Source organism: Phocoena sinus, chromosome 13 (genome assembly GCF_008692025.1).
Source record: "Phocoena sinus isolate mPhoSin1 chromosome 13, mPhoSin1.pri, whole genome shotgun sequence".
NCBI classification, from domain to species: domain Eukaryota; kingdom Metazoa; phylum Chordata; class Mammalia; order Artiodactyla; family Phocoenidae; genus Phocoena; species Phocoena sinus.
In genome coordinates, this window is record NC_045775.1 from 23,007,615 (window position 1) to 23,034,683 (window position 27,069).

General features: G+C 47.9%; 1 protein-coding gene across 1 annotated transcript in view; it reads right to left on the reverse strand.

Moving 5' to 3' along the window:
• ALK (ALK receptor tyrosine kinase) overlaps window positions 1-27,069 on the reverse strand; it is a 742,496-nt gene that overhangs the window by 39,084 nt on the left and 676,343 nt on the right. Inside the window, exons 13-14 of the mRNA XM_032653286.1 lie at window positions 11,495-11,657; window positions 1,189-1,339 (exon numbers count right to left, since the gene is read on the reverse strand). Of these exons, the coding sequence (XP_032509177.1) occupies window positions 1,189-1,339; window positions 11,495-11,657 (314 nt within the window). The remainder of the gene's footprint in view (window positions 1-1,188; window positions 1,340-11,494; window positions 11,658-27,069) is intronic.

Genomic DNA, 27,069 nt, shown 5'->3' on the forward strand with positions numbered 1-27,069 from the left:
GGAAGGAGCCCTGGGTCCTGAGACCTAGAACCCAAATCCCTGCCCCGGTCCCACCTAGTGCAGAACCTCACCCTCAAGTGAGGGCATGGCCTGGCCCAATGCGGAGAACCCCCTGCAGAGTGCTGAGTTCCCATCAAGACAGCCAGCACCACCAGGGTCCTGCGTCCCCCAGCACAGGCAAGAGGCATGGCTGCTGCTTTATTAGTCCCCACTGTCTCCCCTTCCTGGTCATTTTAGACCACTACTGGCTTTCTTAAGTACTGCTGTTGGAGCGCTCCCTGTTTGACAGCTGGACACCCCCAGTGGGGTCAGGAACCAGAATGAAGGGTTGTCTCTGGGGCTGCAGAGGGTGACAGTCTGGCTTGTCAAGTGATGTGTTATAAGTGGAAAAGGGAAAAAGGCTGTAGAAACTGAGCCCCAAGCAAGTTTGGGGCAGCAAAGATAGGAGCCAGAGTCTCTGTGCTGCATTATGAGTGACTCTGGACAAGTCCCTTCACTTCTGTGGTCTCCATGTTCTCATCTGTGAAATGGGGGTAGTGGATTACATGGTCTTTCAGCTCTGAGTCTGTGTTTAAAACACTTAAAAAATTTAATCACACAAATAATAAATAATATGTGACTGCATTATTTTTGTAACAATATCAGACATTAATGACAAAGCACCCTCAACTCCAGTCCCCTCTCCAGAATCAACCAGTGTTATCTGTATCTTTCAGAATTTTTTCTATGGTTTTATATGCATATATGTGGCTATGAGTCTGTGATTTTGAGCTGAACAAGACATGTTTAGTCTGGTATTTTCCTGTTTATGATAATATGGCTAAAGACAATGGTGCCCTTGCAAGAAAGCTTAGGCAGTGGGCTTCAACTCGCACTTGTGCTAAGAGGAACCACCATTTGCCCATTTTAGCAGAATTCAGCTCTTCAGTTTTAAAGATTGCTCATAAAACCCATGCCTCAGCCTCGGTGCCTGTAGGGATGTGCGACCCCCAAAGCCACACCACCCACCTTCTCATGCACCCAAATGGCCCTGGAAAGGGAGGAGCGTTTGCAGGCAGAACAAAGGGTGAGTCCCGCCATCTTTGAACGTGAGGTCTCCAAAGGCGTGTGTGCAGTGTTTGTGTCCTCTGAGGGACCTGCCTGGGTCCTGGTGAGTGTGGAGGAGAAACCCCCGCTCTGGGCACTTACACTGGGGCAGGCATCTTCCCCCTGCTGCCCGACCAGGATGTACAGCACGTCGTCCTTCTCCAGGTTGAAGATGCCCAGCACAGACACGCCGTGGGATCGCATCATCGTGTTTTTCCCGCCTTTCCCGCCAGCGGCTCCGTAGCCTGATATGCTGTAACAGGACAGAGCGCATGGGCTCCTGCCACGGTATGAAGACTGACTCCCCTCCTGCCAACCCAGCGGCTCCTAACAGGCCGAGTGCACCACCCTCGTGCTGGAGGTCTCTCCCCTGCATCAGCCCATGAGGTCAGCAAGGAGGGTCCTCTCTCCGCTGTCAGGAGAGGGAGGTCAAGTTCAGAGAGGGGCAGGGAGATGCCTCATTCACAGAGCTAGGAAGGTAAAGAACTAGTAAGGGGTAGAAGAGAGGAAGAGACGGAGAAGCGGGGCAGGGAGAGAGAGAGAGAGAAGAGATGAAGACAGGGGGAGTCTGTATTAATGTGGGCTGTTGGGGTGATGGTGTCCTGAATACCTGGGGTTTCCTGTTATGGACTTCTCTCCCTGTCCAAGAGCAAAGGACTCATGTGGTCAACCTTAGACAAGTAATTGAACTTTCCAGTTCCTCATCTGTAAAATGGGGATAAGAAAAACCTACCTTCTAGCCCATGTGTGTGGCGAAGATTAAAGAAATGAAGTGTTGCAAGTCTCAGAATTGTGGCTGGCACGTAAGAAGCACCCGCTAAGTATTTATTATTATTCTTACTGGTTGAAGGAGCAGTAACTGACTTGGTACAATGTTTTAAAGTCTCCCCACGGGGTCCAGACACAAGGAGTCCCACATGGAATGATTGAGGAGAGCGGTGTTTACGAGCACAGACTGTTTATTCGCATCCCGCCAGCAACTCCTTCTGGAGCAATGTGTGTGCGGACAAAAAACAACCAATCATGACGAAAATAAAACCAGCAAGTGGGGATGCGGGAGTATTTCTGCTGCCTCTTAGGTTGTTGAGATGAAGTCAAGCAGGGATGGGGGAGAAAGGACCCAACTGATGAACCGTATCAGAAGAGCGGTGTGCCCTGAAGACAGCTCGCGTGCCGGATATACACGCCTCCCCATAGACCGGCTGCCAGGGAGAGGAACTTGGGGGGCTTTCAAGTCCCTGCATATTCAATCCAAGGTCCTTGAAGAAAAGCTTCCGGGGAGAGCTGTAAGACGGTTTTGCACACGTGTGCACATGGCGGCTTCTCCACCTATACTTCTAGGAAATGTCCTGTGTTCCAAGCATGGGAGGGGCCTCCTGGAGGCCTTCCTAAGGCTGATCCCGGGCCTGTTCTGCAGAGACAAGCCTGGAGGGCCAGCTGATGGCTAACGTGGCAGGTGAGGACCTGAGGTCTCTGTAGAGAGCGAAGAATTGAGCCCACTGTCCTGTCTCCGGGGCCCGGCACCGATGGGAGATCATTGCAAACTGGTGTAAGGCCACGTGCCTAAGACGAGGTGGGAGACGGGCTCCAGGCCCTCGGGGGGCTTCCAAAGAAATTGGGGAGACAGAGTTACGACATCTCCCTGTGGGGGTGGTTATATCAGGGAGGCAAAGCGGAGGCACCAAAGGGCTCTGGGGTTCCATCTGAGGAGTGGACCTCTCAGAGTCCCAGATCCTTCCCTCGTCAAAGAGGGACCATTCTTTCCTTTCCGAACTCACAGGGCCATGGGAAGGTTCAACATCTGAAGGAGATAATGGGTGAAAGCCCCGAGAAAGTGGCAGGTCTCGGCACAAATCAGGGCCATCAGGTACTCGGGGCCCGGGAAAGAGGCGGAGGACTGCGACAGACATTGAGGCAGTGGTGCTGGAGGCCTTGGCTGGTTTGGGGAATGTGGGGTGTGGGTCTGAAGTCGGCTTCATGGTGGAGATGATGGTTGGGTAGGACCCAGACAAGCAGAAAGAGGTGGAAGGTACGAGTCAGGCTTGTGTGAACGTGAATGAAGAGGCAGGAAACCTAGGCGCTGGGGTGGGGGAGTGGGGCGTTGTAGCTCTGCAGAGGGAAGTAGGGCCAATTCCTGAGCATCTTACAATGTGCCAGGCGTGAGTGCATATGGCATCCCCCCAGTAGCCGTAAACAGTAGCTGTTAGCAACCTCATTTGGCAGATGAGGAAACCGAGGCCCAGAGGGGTTCATTTGGACCGGGCAAACCCTGGTCCAGAGCTCTACATTTCCACTCATGGAGCCCATTCCCCCTCCGACAGGATGCTGCCAGGTTATATGATGCACAAGAGTGGTCTGAGAAGCTACTGGCCCATGCTAATTCACTCAGACCCTCAGCCAAACCCTCGCTCCTGACCCATTGGAAAAGGAGGGGTGATAAGGACAATTAAAAGGCTGAAGAAGAAGGAAGGCTCATTGGTGAAAGGAAAGCAGCAGAATTATTTAGCTCAGAGAAGGCAAGCCTGGGGCCGGGGTGGTGCTGGGCATTCCAGAGACTCTGTGGAGTGTAGAGACAGCAATGTGGGCGTAGACGGGCCACATCTGTCCTGCTGGCCCCTCCAAGGTTCCGGGGCTTTGGCAGGTTACCTAAGAAAGTCATTCCAATCTGAAGGTGTTGTGGGCTTGGAAAACTGCGGCCCAAGAGGGAGTCCTCACCCTGCCCACTCCTGCTATGTCTGAGAGGTAAGCTGTACCCGGCTCATCCTTTCTGCATCATTCGCCTGCATTATGAATCATTCTGAACTCTTTCACATGTTTAAATTTAGCCAAAGCATTATATTTTAGAAGTTGCTTGTTCCTGACATGTTTTCCCCTCTCTAAGCCTTCTTTCCTATTTCTCCTGCCCCCAACCAAGTCTGAAATCCAGCCCCATTTGGGTCTTGACCTAGCCCTTGGCAGTGAAGTGGATGGAAAGAGCCCTGAGTTCTGAGTCATACCCTGGGCGCTCTGCTGGCTGTGTGACTTGGGGCAACTTGCTTAACCTCTCAGAGCCTCAGCTTCCCCTACCAAGGAAAAAAATAAGGACCCCCGCCCTCATGAGGGTAAGTAGTGGGTTTGAAAAGATTACAAACTGCTTCCAAGTGCAAGGGGGACTCTGGGCTGGGGTCAGCTCTACAGACCTCAAAGGAGACAGTAGAGATCGGCACCCAGGTGCTGGAGTTTGCTTTCCTGTGTGATGGCCTCAGCCCCACGTTTCCACCTAGACTATTACTGGCTTAAAGACACGGGACTGGCAGCTGCCCACCTGGGCTACTGGTAGGAGGCAGTGCCTCCCTCATCAGCCCTGTGAGGCCTGAAATCCCACCACAGAGCTTCACTCCTTTGGAAACTTCTAGCTGCTACTAGAAGGCCCATCTCCTCCTGGGTGGCCTGTGCCACAGTGAAAAAAGCACAGGCTGGATGCAGACAGACCTGGATCCAAATCCAACTCTGTCACTCAGGGCCAGGAACTGGGTTAGACATCTGCCCAGGTGTTGGCCTTGCACTTGGTCAACCTTGAGAGCCAGAGCCTCCTGAACTTTTGTGTCCAAGGCACCTTGCTTACCTCTCCTGGTTCTGGCCCTGTTACTCGCCAGCTGTGTGACCTTGGGTAGTTTATGTACCCTCTCTGAGCTCCAGTTTCCTCATCTATAAAAGGGGGATAAGAATATTTACCTTAAAAGGTTGTTATGAGAGTTATATGAGATAATACCCCTTATAAGGGGCCTAGTTTAGCTCCTGGAGGGTAGCTAGTGAGTAACTACTGTGCTAATGTACCCCTGGGGGAGCCTGTCCACTCCTCTCCTGGGGTGGCTTCTGAGAAGCAGAAGGGGGAGAGTGAATAAGGCCCCGGATTCTAGAGAGCAGGGCAATAGGGGGAGCAGGGTGTGGCCGAGGAGCCAGGGTCAAGGGTGTTCAGTTTCACCCAGGACCTACTTCCACAGGGAGCCTGTGGGAGCACAAGGCCAGCCCTGGCGCTTCTGAGGACCCCCGAACTGTACGAGTCATGTTACACCTCAGCCTGAGTCTTTGAAGCCTTTTCCCATCCCTCGTAAACAACCTATTTTGATGGTTGACAAATGACAACAAATTAAAATACTTGCCACTCAAGTGGGGAAAACGCCTCGCAGTGATTCCAGTTTACTGGAAGTTACAGGATACTGTTCTCAACGAGCCGAGGCTGTCATTTTTTTGTTTGTCTTCATCTAAATCCACGTCCCCTAGTCAGAATGGATGTTTATGGGGTTTGCGTTTTGTATTATTGACTGTGAGCTATTGTTACCTGATGTAATTGAGTTGTGAATCTTCTTAAAATAAAGAATTAGCCGCAAATCAAAGTGGCTGCCTGCTGGATCCTGAAAGGAGAGCACAGCTGGTGGGCGCCGTGATGGTGGTGTCGGCGGCACACTTGGTGGGGCTGCTGGGGGCGGTGGAGGGGGGGAAGGAGTGAAAGCACCCCACCTGGGGAAGCAGGAATTTCTCTTCCACACCTGCTCTGGGCTCTGCCTCTAACACCCAGTGGGACCTTGAGTGAGTCCCTCCCATCCTCTGTGTCTTGGTTTCCCCCTCTGTGAAATCAGAATAGTTAGGTCTGCCCTGCGTATCCATCCTGCCTCCAGGGCTGCTGTGAGAGCACAGGAGACGTTGGGTATGTGCAGGGCTTGGTCAGGGAGAGAGCTCTGTGCAGGTACATAGTCCTATGATCCAGATGGGTCACGCGAGCCATCAGGCGACACCCCCAGGGGTCAGCGGTGGAGGCATGTGCTCCTTGCTGCCCCAGTTCCATTCCAGTTTTGCACCAATGAGTAAGACTCATGGTCCACTGGTTCCCTACCACCTTCCTGACCCAGGAATATCAGAGCTGGAAGAGATGTCAGTGACCTCTCTCTCCAACCCCTCCATCGACAGATGAAGCCCTTGTAGAGGAGGGGCAGCACACTTTCAAGGTCACACAGTGTGTCAGAAGTTGAACCCAAACTTCATTCTGCCTGCGGCTCATGGATGTTTGCTCAATGCTGCCCCCCTCCATCCACTTTCCCTGCTCTGTGCTCTTCGTGGCTATGGCTATCTGCACAATTACTCTGGCAATGAATCATGACTTGTGACTCTCTTCTACAATTGTTTAGAACTTTATCGGCATTGTGGACTGTTATTGAACTCTTCTGCCCTGTGGCCTTTGCAAAGACTGCAAGGCTCCAGAGGCTCAGTCCTCTCTACAAGTTCTGCAGCATCTATTCAGTGCCTGGCAGACAACCGGAGGCCCCTTGCACCGCACCACCCCGGCTCAGAGCCGGGCAGGCAGTAGGTACTCCATGGCTCCTTGTGGATTTGAACGATGGTGTCATCCAGCTGCACGTGCTGGTCTGTGGAGCCAGGTGAGGCAACTAGTGTCAGTGATGGAGGCCGTCAGGAACAGCTGTGGCCCAGGTTGGCTGGTGGGCTTTGCTGGCTCCAGCTGGGATCTGAGACCTCTTGTACGTGATGTCTGAGGAGCACGTGAACCATGTGAGAACTGTCATCAGGAGCTGTGGGCTGTGCTTGACCAAAGTTTTTATAGACGATCTGTGTGCACGTGGGCACGTGCGCCTGCGTGTGCGTGTGTGTATTTGTGTGTGTACGTGGGAAGCTGGGGGAGGAGGGGGACAGGGAAGGATATGGAACCCTGGAGAGGCAGGAGAACAGGCAGGTGGGCTGGGCGGAGGGAGGGAAGGATGAAGAGGGGAAGAAGTCAGGACAGCGAGAGGCTGGCTGGCTGACATCTGCATGCGACTGGCCCTGCGCGGGGTGTCACACACTAAATCCCCCCGGGCCTTGGAGCCGAACTCAGTCAGTGTGTGTCTCCATTTTAGGCGGAGGCTGAGGCTCCTGCCCCAGCACACACCCCACAATCCACGCTCCTGCTCTGATCCACCTTAGCTGCCCTCCTCCATGGGCGCTCAGAACCAAGACTTGAAAATCTCCCAGATCAGGTGTCCCTCCCGCTCCCATCCCACCCACCCAGTCCTCCAGTCATGCCGATTCTACCTCCCAAACATTTCGGCCTCTCCCGCCATGTTTCCCCTGCCCTGGTTTAGCCCCATGTGACTCTTGCCTGCATGACCTCACCAGCCTTCCCTCTGTTTTCCCTGCCTCCCCACTTGCTTCTCTCACCACCACCATCACGCTGGCACCAGAAGGAGCTGAACGTGTTCGGCAGGTGAGGCTCCAGCCTCAGGGCCAGGTCCTGCTTCAGCTCCTGCAGGCCCTGGCTGGCCCCAGGGGCTCCTTCCATCGGGAAGGCCCTCCCCTCGTCTTCGTAGACAACTCTATCACCTTCAAGACTTAACTTAGGCTTCTGTCTCCCTGTGGAAGCCATCCATGAACTCAGGCCCTTCCCCTGGCCTCTGACACAGGGCTGTGTGTAAGCCACCACTGCAGTACTTTCTACATCACACTGAAATGCTTTGTTCCTACATCTACCGCTGACTGGGGCTCCTCTTGGGCAGAAACTGGATCTTGCACCTCTTTATGTAGGCATAGTGTCCTAATAGGTGCTTAATATGGTCCGCTGAGATGTGCAAAGCAGGAGGGGAGCAGGTATGGACACCTGTCCTGTTCTGACAGAGGAAGTGGCAAATCCAGGGGAAGGGGAAGCCCAGGGCAGGAAAGCAGTGTGCGCGTGTGTGGGGAGGAGATGGAGATTTAGGTTTTGCCCCTAAAGCCCCACCTTAGCCTGGCACATCCCACCTGTCTCCTTCCTGGCCTGTCCTTCCTCTCCCTCTTCGTGGTAGTAGACAAAGGTGTAGAAGATGGGAGAGGAACACCGGGTAAATGACCAGTTAATTAAGAGTGGAGGTGTTTTCATTACTATATATAAAATAGATAACTAATAAGAACTTACTGTATAGCACAGGGAACTCTACTCAGTAGTCCGTAATGACCTATATGGGAAAAGAATCTAACAAAGAGCGGATATATGTGTACGTATAACGGATTCACTTTGCTGTACAGCAGAAACTAACACAACATTGTAAATCAACTATACTCCAATAAAAATTAATTTAAAAAAAGATTTTTTTTCTTTCTTTTTTTTTTTTTTTTTTACCTGTATGCATCCCAGAGCAAGCCCCAGGCAATGACGTCTCACTGTGGCACACGGTGGGTGCTTGGTAAGTATAGCTCGCTTTCCCTCACCTCTCTGATCAGTAGGTAGAGACCTTGACTGTAGCAATAATCGTGCCAGGCCTCAAGCTGCAGCCAGGCAGAACTAGCTGAGCGCCACACTCTTCCAGGAATAGATGGACTCCCTAAGGAATGATTCCAACCTTTCTGTCCTCAAGAACCTTTTACATCCATCCTCCTGTGTGTCCTACGTTTGTCTCACTAGACGAACTGCACTTACTAAATAAGAATTAGTTAATATGGAGAAAATATCTTCCAGAAAAAGGGCACCTGACTTCTCAACCTGGATATTCTGACTTGGGGACATTTCGATGTGGTCTGTATAGCAAATCATTAAATGGTCTGCTTCTTTGATGCGATGTTATGTGACCAGTAGACATTATTGTCCAAGTCTCAAGCCTCATCCAGGGTCAAGGATGAGGTGAGGGTCAGGAATATCTGTAAGTCTTTGTTGGGTTAAAAAACAAGGAGTCAAAAGCAACAACAAAAACCCAAAGGCAACATGTTTTGGTTTTGATTCTTCCATTTTGATATGGTGCTTCTCAGGCCAGTTCAAAAAAGTCCTGATCAGAAGTCCCCTTTACAAATGTGGGCACTTCGAAGTGTCCTGCTTCAACAGAAAAACGGCTCTTGCGCGCGTTTCTGAGTGTTCAGCGGGCAGTGCTGGGGGCTGGGAGCTAGTCTCAATATTCCAAAGAGAGAAACGGAAACAGTTTTCTGATTTGGACCGGGCTTGTAGCAACACGGATGGTTATACCGTGGCAATTTACACAGATCAGAAACCTGGCTAGACTTAGATGTGGCTGTGATTAATAGAAAATAGGAAAATGAATTATTACTTAATACGTGTAGTTTGGCAGGCAAAACCTTTCAAAAGGCAGGACCTATCTGAAGAAGTCAGAAAAAAGTCCTTGGAAGCAGAGAAGTCAGGAACTACGGCTGTTCCTGGAAATGCTGTCTGGCCATTGCCTGACACCACTCCAGGGGATTTCGCTGCCGTCACCTGGGCTGGGGAGCACCTGCCACGTGCAGGGCATGTGCGAGGCACTTGTACGTGATCTTTGCAACCAACTGGGCAGGTGTTAGCAACCCCCAACCTTCGCCTTTTACAGGTGGGGAAACAGAGTCTCAAGAGATTAAATAACCCGCCCGAGTTTGGAAGTGGGTCTGATTCACACTATCTCAGGAGGAACGCAGCTCAAGAGGACCTCCATAAGTCGCAGAGGACTTCGAGCCAGTCTAGCCTGGGAGTCGCCCTGGGCAGGGACGGGACAATGGGTTTTGCTGGGGTAGGTGTTGAGGTCTCTGTCTGCCTTACAGCTCCTCTGCTTTCTTCTTCACGTTGCTTTTTGTATGTGGGGATCTGCACCAAGGGCTGGGCTGGCCACTATCCCTTCAGGCGGTGGGGCCTCCCCTCCCAGGCTCTCATTTCTGGAGGCTTCCTGGAGGTGGGTGCTGCATGATTCCTATGCCCCCTTCCATTTCCTGTTTCCTCAGTGGGAGTTTTAATGGAAAGAACCAACAGACTTTGAGACTGAGGGTCCTGGGTTCAAATTCCAGCTTTGTCACTGACTGAGTGGCCTTAGATCTATTGCTAAGCTTTCTGACTCGTTTCTTCATACGGAAACAAGGGAATATGGATAAAAACAATAGTAATAACATCTACCTCATTGTGAAAAGGAGGAGGAATACCTAGTGGGTCCTCAACAGACATGCATCCCCTTCTCTCTAGGACAGTGGATGACCCCTGGAAATTCAGCCAGGTCGGAAGGGGAGGCCCAGCCTGCTCAGTATGGCGTGGCCAAGGGTAGCCGGAGGTCTTTGGCCATTTACTAGGGATGCGTGGGACCTGGAGCAGCTAATCTGATTGCAGTCAAGCCTTGTTATTGCATTCCTGCCCAGAATGTCATTTAAAAAGCACTCAGGGCTTTCCCCGGAACGCATTTACACTGAAGTCCCAGGGGTGGGAATGTGCGGAAAACAGGGCAACCTGAGCAGCCCCTTTCCTTCCCAGGGGGCTGAGGATGTGCCGGGGGTTGGGGGCCGCGGGAGGGGAAGCAGCTCACTTCCCGCTGTGTTCAGCCTCTAGGGGGCATCTGCACAAACGACAGCAAAATTACGATGCTTCCTGTCTACACAGCCCAGCCCTGTGCGGTGGGAGGAACCTCCGCAGAGCCGCGCCTCCGAAGTCTGGGCTTGGAAGCCGCTTCTTGACCACGCGGCCGTGGGAAGCTCCTGACGCTTTGAGCCTCCGTTTTCTCAACTGTAGAATGAGGACTGCCGCACTGGCCTTGCCCACAGCATCGAGCTGAGCGAGGATGACAGCACGAGCTGCATTGGGGTCATCTGGGAACTTGCTAGAAATTCAGATTCTCGGCGAATGACTGAATGTGGATGGATACCATGGGTACAGTGAGTACCACTGGCGTCTCCCTCCTCAACCTGCATCCGATAAATGTCAGTGTTTTGTCATATTTGCTTCATTAATGTAAAAATGTTTAGCATGAAAAAAAAATTCACATTCTTGGACCCCACTCCAGACCTATAAAATCATATACTCTGCAAGTGGAACCAGCAACCTCTGTTTTAACTGGCCTTCCTGTCATTCCGATGCCCGCTCAAGGTTAGGAGCCACTGGTCTAGGCCTTGCCATTAGCTTCGCTTAGCTGAGTGCCCGTTGGAGTCGGGCCTCCCTCCAGCCTGGCCTGGCTCTGGTGGAACACTGTGGGGTTGGGCCTGGGATAAGAGTTCCAGAATAGTTGCTTCACTTGCAAACAATGAAGGCCCAGGAAAGGAGGCTCAAGCATAAGAAATCATCTTGCAAGTGTATCATACTTTTGTCTCCCAAACATTCTGACATTCATCGCTTCATTTAAACAGCATGAAGTTCAAAGAACAGCTCACTATAATTATAGTTATTAATAAAGCTAAAGAATGTTCTGAAGCTGGTGCATGCAGGCATATCATCTCCACAAATGAGTCTGGGCTCCTTGAGGACAGAGGACACAGCTTCTTTTCTTGCCATACTCCATTATCCCAAATCTCCCCATCTCCAGCCCTTACACCCCAATGTGGGCCAGAGTCTGTGGCCTCGGAGCCTTGGCCTGCCCGGGCACCCCAGGAGAGCAGGCATGCACCCAACGGCAGGACCCCAGTCCTCTTCAGGAGGGTGGATCTGCCCCTTGCCCTCCCCCTCCCCCATACCCACCTGTAGGTGTCGGTGGCTGGCACCTTCCAGGTCTGGATGCCCTTCAGGGGGCCCTCGCTCCCCACCACCACGCTCAGGTTGGAGTTCCGGTAGGCATTGTTGCACTGGGCCTGCGTCGGGCCGTGGGGCCCACTGGCCCCGCATGTGGTGAACAGCCAGTGAACTGCACGCAAGAGGAAAGGCGATCACTCACTTGGCCTGGCCCTCCCTCCTCCGTGGGCCTCCCTCTGCTGCCTCTGAGCTGTCTGCTCCATGAGGCCAAACCCACGTTCCAAGATGGCACCCACGTCGGGGCAAGGAACAGTAATCAGTCATTTGAACTGGAAACTTCTGTTGAAGATCTACTGTGTGCCAGGCCCTGGACCAGACAGATACTGAGGGAGAGACACAAATGGAGCAGACTTGGAGCCTGGCCTGAAGAAGCTTACAGCCTACTAATGGGAGACCCAAAGGGATGCAACAAGACAGGACAGTAACAGAAAAAGAGCCTCAAGAGGGTCTGGCTAACACTGCACTGTGAAGGTTCTGAGGAGGGAGAGACGACCCCTCTCAGGTGAGACGGGTGGGCAGTGGCCAGGTCCTCTCCTGGTTTCTCATTGAGTCCAGCACGGTGCTGGGCAAAGAACGGGTGCTCAGTCTGTGCTATTGTGACTGGATCTAACCCGCTTCCGAAAGCTTGATATCTGCATATAGGATCTTCTTAGCTTGGAGAAGATCAGAAGAGTAAAGTGGACACAGAGTCAGCTCCATGCCCTCCTCCCCCACATGGGTTGTGTTTGGAAATGCATTAGAAGCAGCTCTCAGGCTATGTAACAGAGAGTGTAAAAAATGGGAAACAGGTCACATCTGCCTTTGGTGCACGTCCTTTTCCAAGCCCCTCACCGCTTCCTGGTGCTCTGTCCTCACCCGGAGCACCCAATGCTCTTAGGTGGCCTTCTGGGGTTGCCTCAGGAACACCCAGCACATCCCCACCCCTCCACTGCCACTGGGCCATTCCTTCCAAACTTTCTATCTTTGAGCCTGGCTGGACCTTGGGGAATTGTCAGATTTCATCCTGGCAGGAATTTTAACATGTTTACAACCTATAAAAACTTCCAAAAAAATGTGCTCTTGATAAATCACTTTTACTTAAAATACAAAAATCTCATTATAAGATTGAAGAAATTATTTCCCTTTAAAGTGATTAAGTCGAACTCTACCTACATAAAATTATGAAAAAATTAATTTGGGTGTATATAGTTTTGTTTGCTGAAGCATAAAAATCTTTTGATGACTTTCAGCTAACTTGATGCAAAAATGAAAGGTTAATTTGGGTTGCTAATTATTAGCAATCAGATTGAGATTACACTGGGCAGTCTTGATAATCTGAAAACCAGGCTGGCTGTGGTGGGCTTTTGTGACACTGCCCCAGAGCTGAGGTCGGGAGACCGAAGCTCTAGTTGGGGTTCTCATGCATACAGCTACTCAATACTGAGCACTCAATACCTTTCTTGGCTTCATTTTTTCGAATGAAGATGTTGGTTTCTATTTGGTTTCTGAAGGTTGTTTCAAGGGCAAGAAGGTGACGAATCCATTCATCTCTGGTGTGAATGGCTGATGGTTAATTTTCTCATCTATTTGTATTATAAGGGGTAACCTGTTAATTCAAAGGACTAACTCTTTACTGGAGGCATTTCAGCAGAGCTGTCTTGGCCAGATGTCCTTTCACCCTCTCCAGTGTTCAAATCACATGTGTGAGCTGTGCCAGAGGGGAGAGGCGGAAAGGATTCAGGCTTCGAAATCACCACGAACATCTGAGTTTGGGAGCAGCTTCATCATTGTTGATTATGGGACCTTGATCGTGTTCCATTGTCTGCGAAAGGGGCTGGGTTGCCATGAGGATTAAAGAAAGCGAGGGGTATGAAAGGTCACTGTAAAGTCCAAAACTCTAAAAATGTGAGCTGTGCCGCTGACACCTGCCTGCACCCAAGGCTGGTGCTGTTCCTGACAATGGGAAATGCGGACAGGGTTTCTGTGTATATGGATCCCTCCGCCAACAGCACCTAGGAATTTAAACTCGGTGAGTTGGGGATGACGACAGGAGCAGGGAAAAAAGAACAGCTCAGAAAAGAAGTTAAAAAGTACACTCCTCCCCGTGCTCTCTAGCTCCTTGAAGCCTGTTCTGCAGGTTCAGTCTGTGCCTATAGCGAGCAGCCTGGGTTTGGGGGCAGCCTTATCAATCTGGGGCAGAAGCATGATGGTTCACTGAGTTAGTTCAGTCCTGGAAATTAAAGAATTTAGCCATAAATATAAATATGTATTTTTTTTCCCCTGAAGAGTGTGCTGAGGAAGACAGTTCTACCGGAGCATGTCCTTCAGCAGGACCCTCTTCTAACTTCAGCCTCGCCTAACATTGCTCTGAAGGCTCTGAGATGTTCCCAGAGAGGGTGGGCTTCTACTTCTTGGCCAAGCTGGGCATCTGACGGGGTAGGAAGAGGGGAATGGGCTTTGGATCCAGATGGGCCAAATTTTCTCATTGGATTTTACCTCTGATGAGGTATGAGAACTGGGGTAGACTCTACATCCTCTCTGAGCCTCAATTTCTTAATCTGAACAAGTGGAGGTAATAACACCTAGTACTTAGACATGCTGTGGAGTATTAAATGATGACCTAAGCAAGGCGCTTAGGACAACATTCTGCATTAGAGACGCGTAGTGAATATAGTTTAAAAAGTGTGTAACTTCCTGCTCAGTTTTTGACTGTAAGGAAGCAGAGACACCCAATCTCAAGATTTATGTTCCCCAGTCCATAAAGAAGGGACTCTAGGGGTTGTTTCTCAATAAAGGGACCAATATTTTCCCAACCCAATGGACATATATTAGTCTCAGGTGGTTTCTATGCACAAAATTCTGTTTTCATTTTCAGCAACTGCTGATGGAGAGGTCCAGAGCGGGAATTCTTTCTAAAGTAGATTCCATGGGAATAGAGGATTTGCCATCCCAGGTCAAACCCATGATTCACCCAGCTGGAATTCTGTTGCCCCCACAGTCTTCGAGGCATGGTGGTCCTCCCTGCTCCCTTGGATGGCTCTGTCTCTCATAAATCTGCCCAAAGTTGTTTGGAATTAATTTCTGTGTCCCACCAGCAGCACTTCTTGGGGGTATGGATTCTCTGAGTTTATTGCCCATTGTGAAGGGCTGTCCTGCTTCTGATGTGTGGGGGCTTGTCTTACTAAAGCTTCATCCTGTCGGTTCTCTTTGCTCATTCTGTTTGGAATCTCATAGACATCACAGAATGCCACAGTAAGATGGGACCTTGGAGATATCTGAATTCAGTGGTTCCCAAACCACCTAAGGACCTTTAAAAATACAGATTCCGGGGCCCTGAAGATTCAGATTAGTAGATACTAGGTTGGGGCCACGGTGGAGGGAGGACAATATTTGCATTATGTGACAACTTTTCCAGGAGAGCCAGCCTGCTGTAAACAGAGTGGATAATCAGTCAAGCTAGGAGTTAAACACAGATCTTCTGAGTTTAAGTTCAAGACTTGAAAAGGTGCTACAGTCACCATGAAATCCTCATGGAACCTTTCTGCAAGTCTGGTTTTTTTTTTTTCCCCCCTTTTTAAATCTATGAGCCCAGAGCTCAGTTAAACCCGACCAAGTTTTCTCAGGACCAGAGAGTAGGCAGGCCACCACGAGGGGAAAGGAGTCTGGTCAGGGTATGTGGTAGGTAGACCCTCAGCCTCAGAAAGTCCCACAGTAGCTTAGCCTAGCAGAGGGTGCACTTTAGGGGGTCATGGGTGCAAACCAGGGAAAACAGGTGCTCAGTGTCAGGACTCTGGCCCCCCGAGAGGCCACGGGGAGCCAGGGGGTGTCAAAAGGGAATCTGGTAACTGGAATGTTTACAAGATCAGCAAGCAGACATATGAGAGGGACTGGGTAATAAGCAACAAGGGAAAATCTTGGTTTTTAAAGAGAAGATCAAGGTCACAGTGAGACCAGCAGTGAGGTGAGCTTGACGCCAAGTTGCCAATCTGAGAGTTCAAGGGTCCTCACATTTCCCCAGCTGAGAGTCTACACTGATCCCTGAGGCTCTGTGGAGCTGTAGGAGGATTAAATGGCCCCCAAGGAGGAGCCTGGATTGGGAGCAGGTGAGGGAGGAAACCCAGCTCTTTCCTCTTCTCTTACTTAAAAAACAAACAAAAAAACAACTATTGTATTAAAACTCATTTATGAGAGAGAAAAGACAAGAACTGCTTTATCTTGTTCTTAATTATACCACCCACTGGAAACCTAGTTTAATACTCACAGCTATATTGTATAAAGAACCTACAAACATCAAAATACTGATTGGTTACAGACAGCTGAGGAAAGAAAAATCCATTAAGCACTGGGTTTCATTTTAAGTATATTGCAGCCCCCTCCAAGAAGAAACAAATCAATTAGTAATACACAGCACAATGTTAAAAAAATAGGCTAGGTAGTGACCGTGCTGGTTTACTTACTGTTGCTAAGCCATCTTATCTGCTCAACTGAATGCAAAGAAATAAAACATGATACAAAGGAAAATAAGTTCTCAACTACCATTATTAATCACAATAAGGGTCTGCCTCTCATCAAAGGCCTCCCTGGTTGTGCCACAGAAGAGTGCTCAATGGCTCTCGTGGATCTTACATACCATTTTTATTCTGATCCATGGAGCTCAATTTTATCCATATCTGTTGACTGAGCTGAACTTCGTGGGAGCTGTGGCATATTGAACCATTTTGATGGCCACTGTAGATCTTGTTAAGCAAAATAATGACCAAAAATCCAAGTAAATATAATCATTTGCCATCCATAAATGTATATGACACTATTCTTTATTATAAATTGGAGAAAGTAGCCCTTCTTGTGAGTACATGGTGAAAATTAATAAGTTGTTCTCCTTATTAGGGCAAAATGAAAGCAATATACATATCGTTGCCATTGTGAGGTTAAAATATTTCAACTCTTTAAACAATGGAGTAGCATCCCCTTCTAGATACAAGATCAAGGTCTGATTATTGCTGTCTTTTTTTGATGTTAACAGTTGTTGAAGCTTAATGCCTAGGTTCGTTTATTTATTGGGAGTTGCAAAATAATGATATTCAAATTATATACTTTTCCCCTTATTTATTAGTTGACATATATTTATAAAGAGATGCTTCCTCTCACCTACTATGTTGTTACCCAGTGGTATAGTTCATATAGGAAAGGCAGGATAAATGCTCAATTCCTTCTCCTTATTTGCAGTGTTCAAGGTAATGAATTGGTCCTGTGTCATCCTCTGAAGTTGACTAATTAGTTGTTTGCATATCATTATGAATACATGAATTTAAACATATTTTGAGTTTTAATTAATCATAATTATTATTCCTTAGAAGCTCAAATTGTCACATTTTTGGTCAGTGGTAGCTTCCTGAGTTCTTTTGCTTCCTTGCTATCTGGTATGATGAAATGTTCCTTCCGCAGACCTGGACTCAGCCATTTTTTCAAAAGCTTTGGTTTCTTGTAGTGAAAAAAGGTTTTTTAAGTATAAAATCTGGGTGCTATAGACACTTATTGCTACTGGGTTGGTGATAGTTTCTAGGCTTCTTTAGTGGACAGAGCTAGGAAATATACATGTTGTATGCATATGTATATCAGTATAAATACGCACACACACACACACACACACACATTTATATGACAAAACACCCATGAGTTCACACTGACAGTTCCAAATCAAATTCAGGACGACAGGGTTTTTAATTTATCCTCTTCTATATTACATCTGTATTTCTTTTTCCACACTGAGAGTCTTGGTCTTCAAGAACAAAGGTGATAATGGAATTAGAATATTCTATAATTACTCATTCACTTTATCCTCCATTATACACACAATAGTATCAGAGTAACAATACCACAATCAATAGAAAAACTGAGATCTGTAAAAACATTTTTTTGGGTATATGTGCTCTCTATTCTCCTAAAATTTCTTGAAGTTGAACATTATCTACATTGTTTGAGCACATTGCCATTACATATACTACTCTTTCCTCTTTAACCTTTAGTTAGTCTGTAAGTAGTGTATGCTTAATGCCCATATCAATCACGTGGATATATCTCTAGTCACTTTGGTTGTTTGAAGTTTGTTTTCAAGTAGATTCCTTAGGAGGGGCTCATAGGAGCAATATTCCTTGAGTTCCTGAATGTTGATAATATTTTTTCCTTTTGAGTATATTAAAGGTATTACTCCATTTTCTTCTGGTATAAAGTATTGCTGTCAAAAACTCTGATGATAACCCAGATTTCATTCTCTAATAAATCATTAGCTGTTTTTGCTTAGGCGCCCACAGTATTTTTTTTTTCCTTAAGGTACAGCAATTCTACTATAATATACTGATACTTTGGTATTGCTCAATATGAGTCAGTATTCTCAGATATACAGATACGCTCTTTTAATAAGTAGTTTCAATAAGAACATTTTTCTTGAATTATAGCTTTAAACATTTGCTTTGTCTCCCTTCTTTGGTTTTCTTTTTTCAGGCACTCTTGTTATCTGTGTGTTCGATCTTCTTTGCCTCTCTTTGATGTGTATCATCTTTTTGATTTTAAAAAAGTTTCTCTTTTCACCTTCTATTTCTCATAAGGCATTAACTGTTGTTTATTTGCTTTTGCATACCTTCTAATTTAGTCTTCATTTCTGAAATTATTTTTTCCTTTTATTTCAAATTCTTTAGAGAGCTCTACCATCTAGCTTCTGATTTTTATAATAATGATTTATGTTATTTTCATTGCTTTCTTGTCTGTTAACTCATTTTGAAATAGCTTACAATTGTCATCTCCTCTGCGGGCCTGTCTTTCTGGTATGCTCTCATTTTTCTGTAGGGAGGTTATTCTGTCCTCTCTGCTCTTTTAAAATTCTTATTGTAATTTGGATGGGGTTCGATCTTGATACTTATGCATTTTAACATAAAATTAATTTGCTACAACTTTTAGGATTCAGGAGCTTTTCTAACTTTACACAGCTCCCTTTACTCTTTTTTAATTTTCATATAGTGTTAAAAACTATGGCAGTTTGCTTTCCGACGTTTCTGGCTCTATTTCTTTCCCCCACTTGAATCTGGATATTTTCTCTTTTTGTGGTCTCTATTATCCCTATCCTAGTCAATATTGATACCAGTCCTAGAAAGTTCTTCTCAGTGTGGGTCATTTCCCGGAAAGGATGCTCAGTGGCCAGACTCTTCTAGCTCCTTCAGATCTTACCAAAGGCCCCTTGCTCTCACACACCACTGGGCTGGGGAAGAACTCTCCTAGTTTCAGTAGCTATTTTCAGATTGTCTGTCATTTCTAGCAAATACCTGTCAGCTATTTGGGGGTTCTCCTGTTCTCAGGTTTGTAAGATAGCCTTTCTTCTCTTTCCCTTGTTCAGATGTTGATACTATGCAGGTCTTATGGTTGTTGGTGCTCTGTCTTCACTCACTTGTATTTTGGGGTTGGAGGGGAATATATTTGCAAAAAATTTTTTGTTGTAAATATACATGGGTTTTCAGTTTTGATACACGTTTCCTTGATTTTTGCATAGGGATTCAGAGAGATAAAAAAACAAAAAAACTACACTGTTACTGGCGTCACTGCCATCTTTCCAGAATCCTTAACATTTTTTAAAATTTAGGAATCACTTGACATCATCTGCTATGATTAGCTCCTTTATACCACCTCTGTGGTCAGGCTCCTCACCTGTATTTCTACGCCTGAGACTGCAGGGTTTTTCAGACTTCACCTCAGGGATATCCCCACTGACCATGGCCTAGAACTTGCTGTTACACCATATTCTGCCCTTTTTTTGGATACAGCCCACTAAGTACAATTTAACTTCCTCTTGATAGTGCCACTTGGACTTAAGTTGTTTAGGGCTATCTGACCCTTTACTAAATGGCTGCAGATATAAATATTTTATATTAACTCACTGTCCTCTCTCTCTACTGTCGGATATGCTTTCTCAGTGGTTCAGCATGCTCTCTGATTAACCTTATTTGGTACCTAATGTTGGGTGAGGGCACGAGAAGGGCCCTATACCTCTCTGTGCATCAGACTGAGGGGCAGCTAGCTACAAAAAACCTTTATTTCTGAGTTTTGGAATGTATTTATATTTTGGTACTTATATTTGGTGGATGGTGGAAGGTACTAGAAGTATCTTCTATCCTCAGATAAAAGGATGCTGCTGTGATTCTGAACCAACAAGACTGGGAATCTTTAGTCCCTCAATTTCAATGTACTTAATTACAGTACATGGATGGTGCACCTCCATCCTCCAGTTAGTTTAGTTTCTTAAAACCATGTTAGGTCAGTAGATAGGGAAGGGGGGAGAACTGTCACGTTTATCTCATAAGATAGGCAACCATGTAGAAAAGTTAAAGAAATGGCCTGTGGTTACAGAGACTAAGTGAGAAGGGGAACATCACATTTACTCTTTCTACAACAGTTTTCAGTTGATGAATTTTCCTTGTTGTTCTACTTTGTTTCTCAGACTGAATTTGTTTGCATCTACACACACACACACACACACACACACACACACACACACCTCGTTTACTCGTGCGTAGCTTTCTGGTCATTTCTCTCTTGTTCTATTTTGATGATGAGAAGTTAGGAGGGGGTAACAATAATAATTATAATACCAGCTCTGTCTTTTGTACCAGACGTGCTCACACATATAATCTCTTCTTCACTTTTACATCTTTGTCTCCCTAGACCCTCACGCAGTTCCTCTAGATGGGCAGGATGCCTGTAAAAGCTGAGGTCTCCTGGGGAACAAAGACCAGAGGCCCACATCCCTCTCTGCTGGGAGGCAGACATCCCTTCGCGAAGAGGAACCTCTGAGCAAGCCGGCTCCCCATCAATAGGGCAGCAAATCTGGGCTGTTGAGATAAAAGCTGCTTTCAGGACTGAATTACCCTAAACAGCTCCGACGCCTGGCAATCTGAGGCAGTTTTTAATGGCTCCTGTGATGGCGTCTGTGTTGTGTTCTCAGCCACCCCCTGCTCCCTGAGGGAGAGTGAGTAACACGTGAGAGCGCAAAGGTCACAGGAAAGACACTATCCTGAAAGCAGAGCTGTAAAAATTAAGTTAAGGGAGGCCTCAGGGCTAATTTGTTTATTCCCAAGTTGGCTTCAGGCCAGAGTTGTGTTAATAAAGTATTTGACATTGAGACGGGTGCTGCAGACTCACCCATCTGGGGGTCACACGTAATGGATTTGGTTCTGAGGCTTAAGTGGCAAGTAGCAGTGGTTCAAATACCAGCCTTGCCACACTCAGGCCTGAAGGGTCATTGATTTCTGCCCTCATCTGCTCTTGTCCACAGACCTGGCAGAGAAAACCCTGGTCTGGTACCTCCTGTTGTAAGGTCCACTGGCTCCTGGGAGAGAGGCAACAGTGTGGGAGGCCAGCACCCCTCACTGCTTTATTCTTACTAGTTCTTGCTTATTGTTTGGTTCTAAATCATGAAGGGTGAAATCCTTACAAGGCCTTGGGACTGTAACACCTCTGACAGATGGGCAGATGGAGGTGCAGGCAGCCCAAGTGGCCAAGTGCTTAGGAGCTAGAAGAACAAATGTCCTGACTCCTGGGTCAGGGTCCTGGACCTTCTAAGATGAATTGGAGAACAGGGACACGTGAAAAGGGGGGAATCCAAATGTCCAGGGCAGAAAGGGAAGTAGTGGGGGAGCAAGTAGGACCAAATGGTGGACCAAAGACAGAAGACAAACTATGTTATACTAGAGAAGAGAAGGGAAGAGGCAAGTCTCTCTTATTCCTGCTTGAGGGCAGTCATGGTGCCTGGAGATGCAGTGGCCATGAGGCAACAAGCATGAGGAAAAGGCCAAAAAGATCACAGAGAGGGGCTTCCCTGGTGGCGCAGTGGTTGAGAGTCTGCCTGCCGATGCAGGGGACATGGGTTCGTGCCCCGGTCCAGGAAGATCCCACGTGCCGCAGAGCGGCTGGGCCCGTGAGCCATGGCCGCTGAGCCTGCGCGTACGGAGCCTGTGCTCTGCAACGGAAGAGGCCACAACAGTGAGAGGCCCGTGTACCGCCAAAAAAAAAAAGATCACAGAGATGTGAGTCTTGACATCAACAGGCATTGAACTAATGAGACTAGTCATGTATAGGGCCACCGAACCAACATCAGCAGTCATCTATATAGTAATTTTTGTTATTGGACTGGACACTTCCTTGGGCTGCTGGACATTGGCTGCATCAGACGTAATGTGGATGGAGCCTTCCTAGAATACAGATCTCCCCCCAACTGGCAAAGAAAATACCACTGACCAGAGAGTCCTGCTGTTCTCGCTCCAACAGCAATGCCAGACTGGATTGGGACCGGGTTTCCAATGCTTCTTTAGAAACTGTGTGTGGCCTTCAGCCTGCCTTCCTTGGAGGAGAGCAGGTGTCTGGGACACTCCCTCGGCCCAGCCTGCTCAGCCCAGGTGTGCTCCCTCTTCTCTACCACGCTCTGTTCTGTGTCCACACACTTCATGGTCAAGGCCTCTAGAGTTTATGAGAGCAGTAGTTACGTTGTAGAGGGGCCTCAGAGGTTCCCCAGGCCACGCCAGCCCAGGAGTAAAAAGTGGGGTCTTGACGATAGTAACAAATAGTATTATCCCGGTTCTGCTCTGAGGCACACCTGACGAAACCTTGAGTTTTCTCCCTTAACACCCATTGTTATAGCACACATGCTCTGCCACTGTCATCTCTGTCCCCTTAACTTGCTTTATTTTCTTCATAACACATCACTATCTGAAACTATATCATCTGTACACTTGTTTCCTGTTTTTCCCTCTAGTGTGCAAACTTTACAAGAGTGAAGCTTAGCCAATTTTGTTCACTGTTTGTCTCCAGGACCTAAAACAGTGCCAGTCACACAGAAAATAGTTAATAAACCTTTGTTAAATGAAAAACAAAACAAAAAAAAAACCAAGAAAAAAAAATAGAAAAAAGAGAGTAGGCCAAACGCCAGCCGCCAAACCCACCTGAGGGGTTAGAAGAGGGAGCTCACACATGCTGCGGGTACTGTGCATGCTTCAGAGGAAGCACCTTTGACCCTTTGGAGTTCTTGTATTAGGGTTAGAACATCACAGGATGGGGTGGACCAGAGGCGTTCTGGTGGTACAAATGGATGTGTCGAAAGGCAAATTTTGTCTTACTCGTGACTGCACAGCAGAGAGGGGGTAGGCTCCCAAGGAGCCGGCACACACCTTCACACACTCACACACACACCAGCACACACTCACGCTCGCACACCCACACCCACATAACTGAGAGGCAGGGAGCCCTGCAGTGTCTCTAAGGAAACACACTGCTCCTTAGCAGTGTGGACACGCCACTGGCCCCATGGTTGAGGGAGCCGATCAGCTGATAGACTGTATGGACTAGCTAGTAGGCTCCAAGTCATAAATCTGGGTGAAGGAAAAGAAATACTCCTCTTTTTCAGGGAGCTCTTCTGAGGCCCAGGAGTTTTTCTGACTTTCAGCTGGGTTGCTGAAGAAGCCCAAGCTGTACCTTGTTCTCCTTACTTGTGAACATTAATCCCAGAACTGGATCATTGAGTCTGTCAGTCACTCAATAAAAAATAACAATGAAAAGAATAAAATATACTCTCACATTATCATGAAGTAATGTCAATACTCACTATAAAAACCAAATCAGGCCTCTCAGATCCAACCACCTGGGACTTGTTTGAAAAGCTGTCCCCGGAGAAAGTCCTGAAGTCCCCATTATTTCTGAGATCTTGACAAGCTTTAAAAGACTAGAAACACTCTTTCAATTTATACTGATGGGTGGGCCTTTCGGGGGGCAATCTTCTATGTCCTTACTCAAGTCACATATGTCCCCCAAGTGGAGTTTGCGGGTTTAACCTACAAATTGATGATCAGCTGGGTTGGGGGAATTGATTGAACAAAAGGACCCAACATGCAAAATACTGCCCCCTTTTTTCTTAAGACAGTTAGCTTTAAGAGGGCAAAAACTAGAATGTGCTTGAAACTTTCGCAAAAAAATTAAGGAGTGCCCAGAACACATACTTATATACAAATAAAAGAGTGCACAGCTCATAGGTGGAGGAGGAGGACTATAAATACACTGAAAGTGTATAGAAGGCAACATATGAGGGACAAGTGAACTGGCTTAGTCTTTTCTGTTATGTAGTTTAATAATGTTAATAATAATATCACACATTTTATATTAGCATATTCTTTTGTACCTTTCAAAGCAAATGATCTCATTTGCTCACTACAATAGCCAGCTCTGAAAAAGAACTGTGGCAGGTAATTATTATCACTACTTTATGAATAAAGAAAAAACTGGGGCTCAGAATGTTTGGCTCTCCTGAAGTCCCGCAGCTGGAACCACGGTCTCTAGAATTCTTTGTTGATCCATTTTCCATTCTGCTATGGACTGGCACTCAGTAGGTACTTAGTGAATATTTAAGTGTCTGTGGAATATTGAACAGAGAGGCTTGAGATTGCTGCCAGGAATTCTGCCCATCAGAATCCACAATGAGCTCTCAAAGCTTCCCGGTGATTGGTTGACACACAAAAGCCACTGCAGGTAGGCTGTCAGGTGGCCCCAGTGATCTCTACCTCCTGGTAGCCACACCCTTGCATAATCCCTTCCCTTTGAGTGTGGGCGAGACCTGTGAGTTGCTTCTAACCGACAGAATGTGACAAAGGTGACAGGATGTTATATTCATGACTATGTTACATAAGATTGTAACTTCCATCTTGCTAGTAGACTCCCTATTTCTCTGTCTCTGTCTCTCTTTCTCTTTCTCATCATTAGCTTCTCCAGGAATTGCCAACAACCATGTGAGCTTGGGAGTAATTCATTCCCCAATTGAGCTTTCAGATGAGACCCAGCCCTGGCTAACGTCTTATGCAAGCTTATGAGAAACTATGAAGCAGAGGACCCAGCTAAGCTGTGCCTGGTTTCTTGACCCACAGAAACTGATATAACAAATGTGTGTTGTTTTAAGCCACTATATTTTTATGGTAGTTCATTACAAAGCAATAGATACCTATCTGTATACCCCAAAGCCCTCCTCAGAAGCCAATGCTTTCTTTGGCCTCATCTTCTTGGTAAGCACCCAGCGTGGAGGTCGCTGGTGGGCCCATTTATTCCCTGTGCCCTCTCTCTTCTCCCTGGCTCAGTGATGGCTAAGGTGATTCCACCTCTTGTTCCTTTTCCTCTTGGCAATGTAGGGGCAAGCAGGGAGGAACCGCCTTTTGGGATCTAGAGTTAGCATTTCAGCCTTTCTCCCCCTAGTTCCACTGTCCAGCTCTGGATCCAGATAAATTTTAAAACACCTCTCTGTCCAGGATCACTGAAGCTTTGCTGTAACAAGCAAAGAGCTGAGTAGGCTCCAAGGGGATGCAGGGTTATTTTGCAGGCAGAACAAGCAAGTCTGAGAGAAGGACGATAATTAAAAGCAGACTTCCCAAATAACAAGTGCTTAACGCACCTGCACTGATGGAGGGGCCTTTGCGTCCTGTTAGTCTTGGAGCTAAATGATCTTAATCAAGGCGTGCTGAGCTCAGAGATCCCAGGTCATTTATTGTCTCTCACTTATGTAATCTTTCACTAAAACAAATGGGAAAAACAACATGTTTTCTCAGGCCAGCCAGGAGAGAGAAAGGCAATGGGTCCTCTCTGCTACTGAGAGGAACCACGGCATGGTGTGAAGGCATTTTGTCTGCAGCTTCGCCATAATGCCAACCAGCACGTCGTATTAGACTGGAGGTTCGTGAAGCGTTTTTGAGTCTGCCAGAGCTGGATGCTGCTGCGCTATTTTTCCAGTGGGGCCCAGGCTCGGGCAGTTATGAAGTACACTGCTGATTCCTTGCTTTCTCAAAGGACACTGGATTTCTTTTCAAAAATGATGATCAGTTCAGCATAATTTGCAATGCGCCAGTCTTGGATGGAGACCCTTTCACCATCCAGGGCAGGATAAAGGCAGAGCCGGGGAGTGGGGGCCCCTGTCCTAATTCCAGCTGTGATCAGAATTGGACACCTGAAAAGGGATGCAGAGACTCCCTTGTACTGGGGTAACAGTGGCTTCATGTCAGGCTTATGTGGGCCCCGCTCTGGGTGGTACATTTTCCACGAGGGGCACTTTGGCTTGTTCCCAGCTGCAGGCCCCAGGGCACCCAGCACAGGACAGGGCACGGAGCAGGCTCCAGCACAGGCCTGTTAAATTAAACTCGGCTCGATGTGATTTTTTTTTTTTTTCTAGGAGAGAGATTCAGGGAATTGTGAACACATTAACTAGAAAGCAATGAGGTTTTCTGTGTTGAATGCTGAGCTGAATCTCCTCGTGGAAGGAGAAGATGGATGTAGCCAGTCTGGATGTAGCAAGAGCTTCTCCCTAACCGCGGTCAGCAGCTGGGTGGTATCTGGGATTGTTCCTAGCGGGCGTGGGGCTAGAGCGGGAAGACTTTGGGGTGAGCCGGCTTGAGTGGGAACCCTGGCTCTGCAGCTGATTGGTGAGGTAAGCCGCATAACCTTTCTGATTCTGTCTCCCCAATTCTAAAATGGGGAAAATAACGACAGCTCATGTAGCTCACGTTGGGTCAAGCACCTCTCTAAGCCCTTGACACCGATTCACTTATGTGATCCTTTCCTCAAACCTATGAGATGGAAGCCCTAACAATATAAGCGCCATTTTTCTGGATGTGAGGAAACAAAGGCACAGAAAGGAGAAGTGAGTGGCTTTAAGTAGGTGGCCGGGCTGGGAGCTGGACCGTGATGTCTCTCCTGGGGGACTGGTGGGGAGAGTCTGTAAGGATCACATAAGAGACGCCGAGTGTGCTTAATAGCTGGAGACGGGCGTGCAGAGGGAAGGGGGCCGTCTGCGAACCCATGAAGCTCTGCTGCCAGTGGGTGCTCTGCTCAGGGAGCGTGGCTTCTTATCCAGCCTTCAGTTCCTCCCTGTCACCATCACCGGGTCCCTGCAGAAGTGCTGTCTCTCCCTCGGCCACCAAGCAGCCCCTGGGCCTTGGTGTCGGCCACCTCCTGGGAATGCTGACTGGCTCCCCAGCTTGCAAAGCCTCTTGCTCTGGGAGGGACTTGTTAACATGAGTAACGGGGATTGTGAGTCACGAATTAGTTCCAAGCTACTTCTCTCCCTGGAGCACAGCCGCGCTAGCTCCTGGGGAAGGGAGCGGCACCCAAACGAAGAGTGACGTCCTAATTGGAGGGCGCCGAGCCTGCCGCAGTGACTGGGGGCCCACGAGCCTTGTTAGAGCTGGTGCTTCATGCGTTATCACTAGTACTCTGGCTATAAATAGGTGATAATCTAAAATCAGTGGATAAGAGAGAACGCGCAGCACATGGTTAAACAGCAGGCCAGCTGAGCAGGGAAACGGCCAGTGCCCGAACGGGTGCCAAGGATTATATCTACAGCTCCGTGCCGGCGCAGCTCTCAAAGAGGGGCTCCCCGCAGTTGAACGGGTGCCGACAGAAGTGCCTTTCACGTGCACCCACGAAGGCTGGGGTGCACGGAGAGACGCAAATTAGCTGCAATAATCAGCTTTCTTACA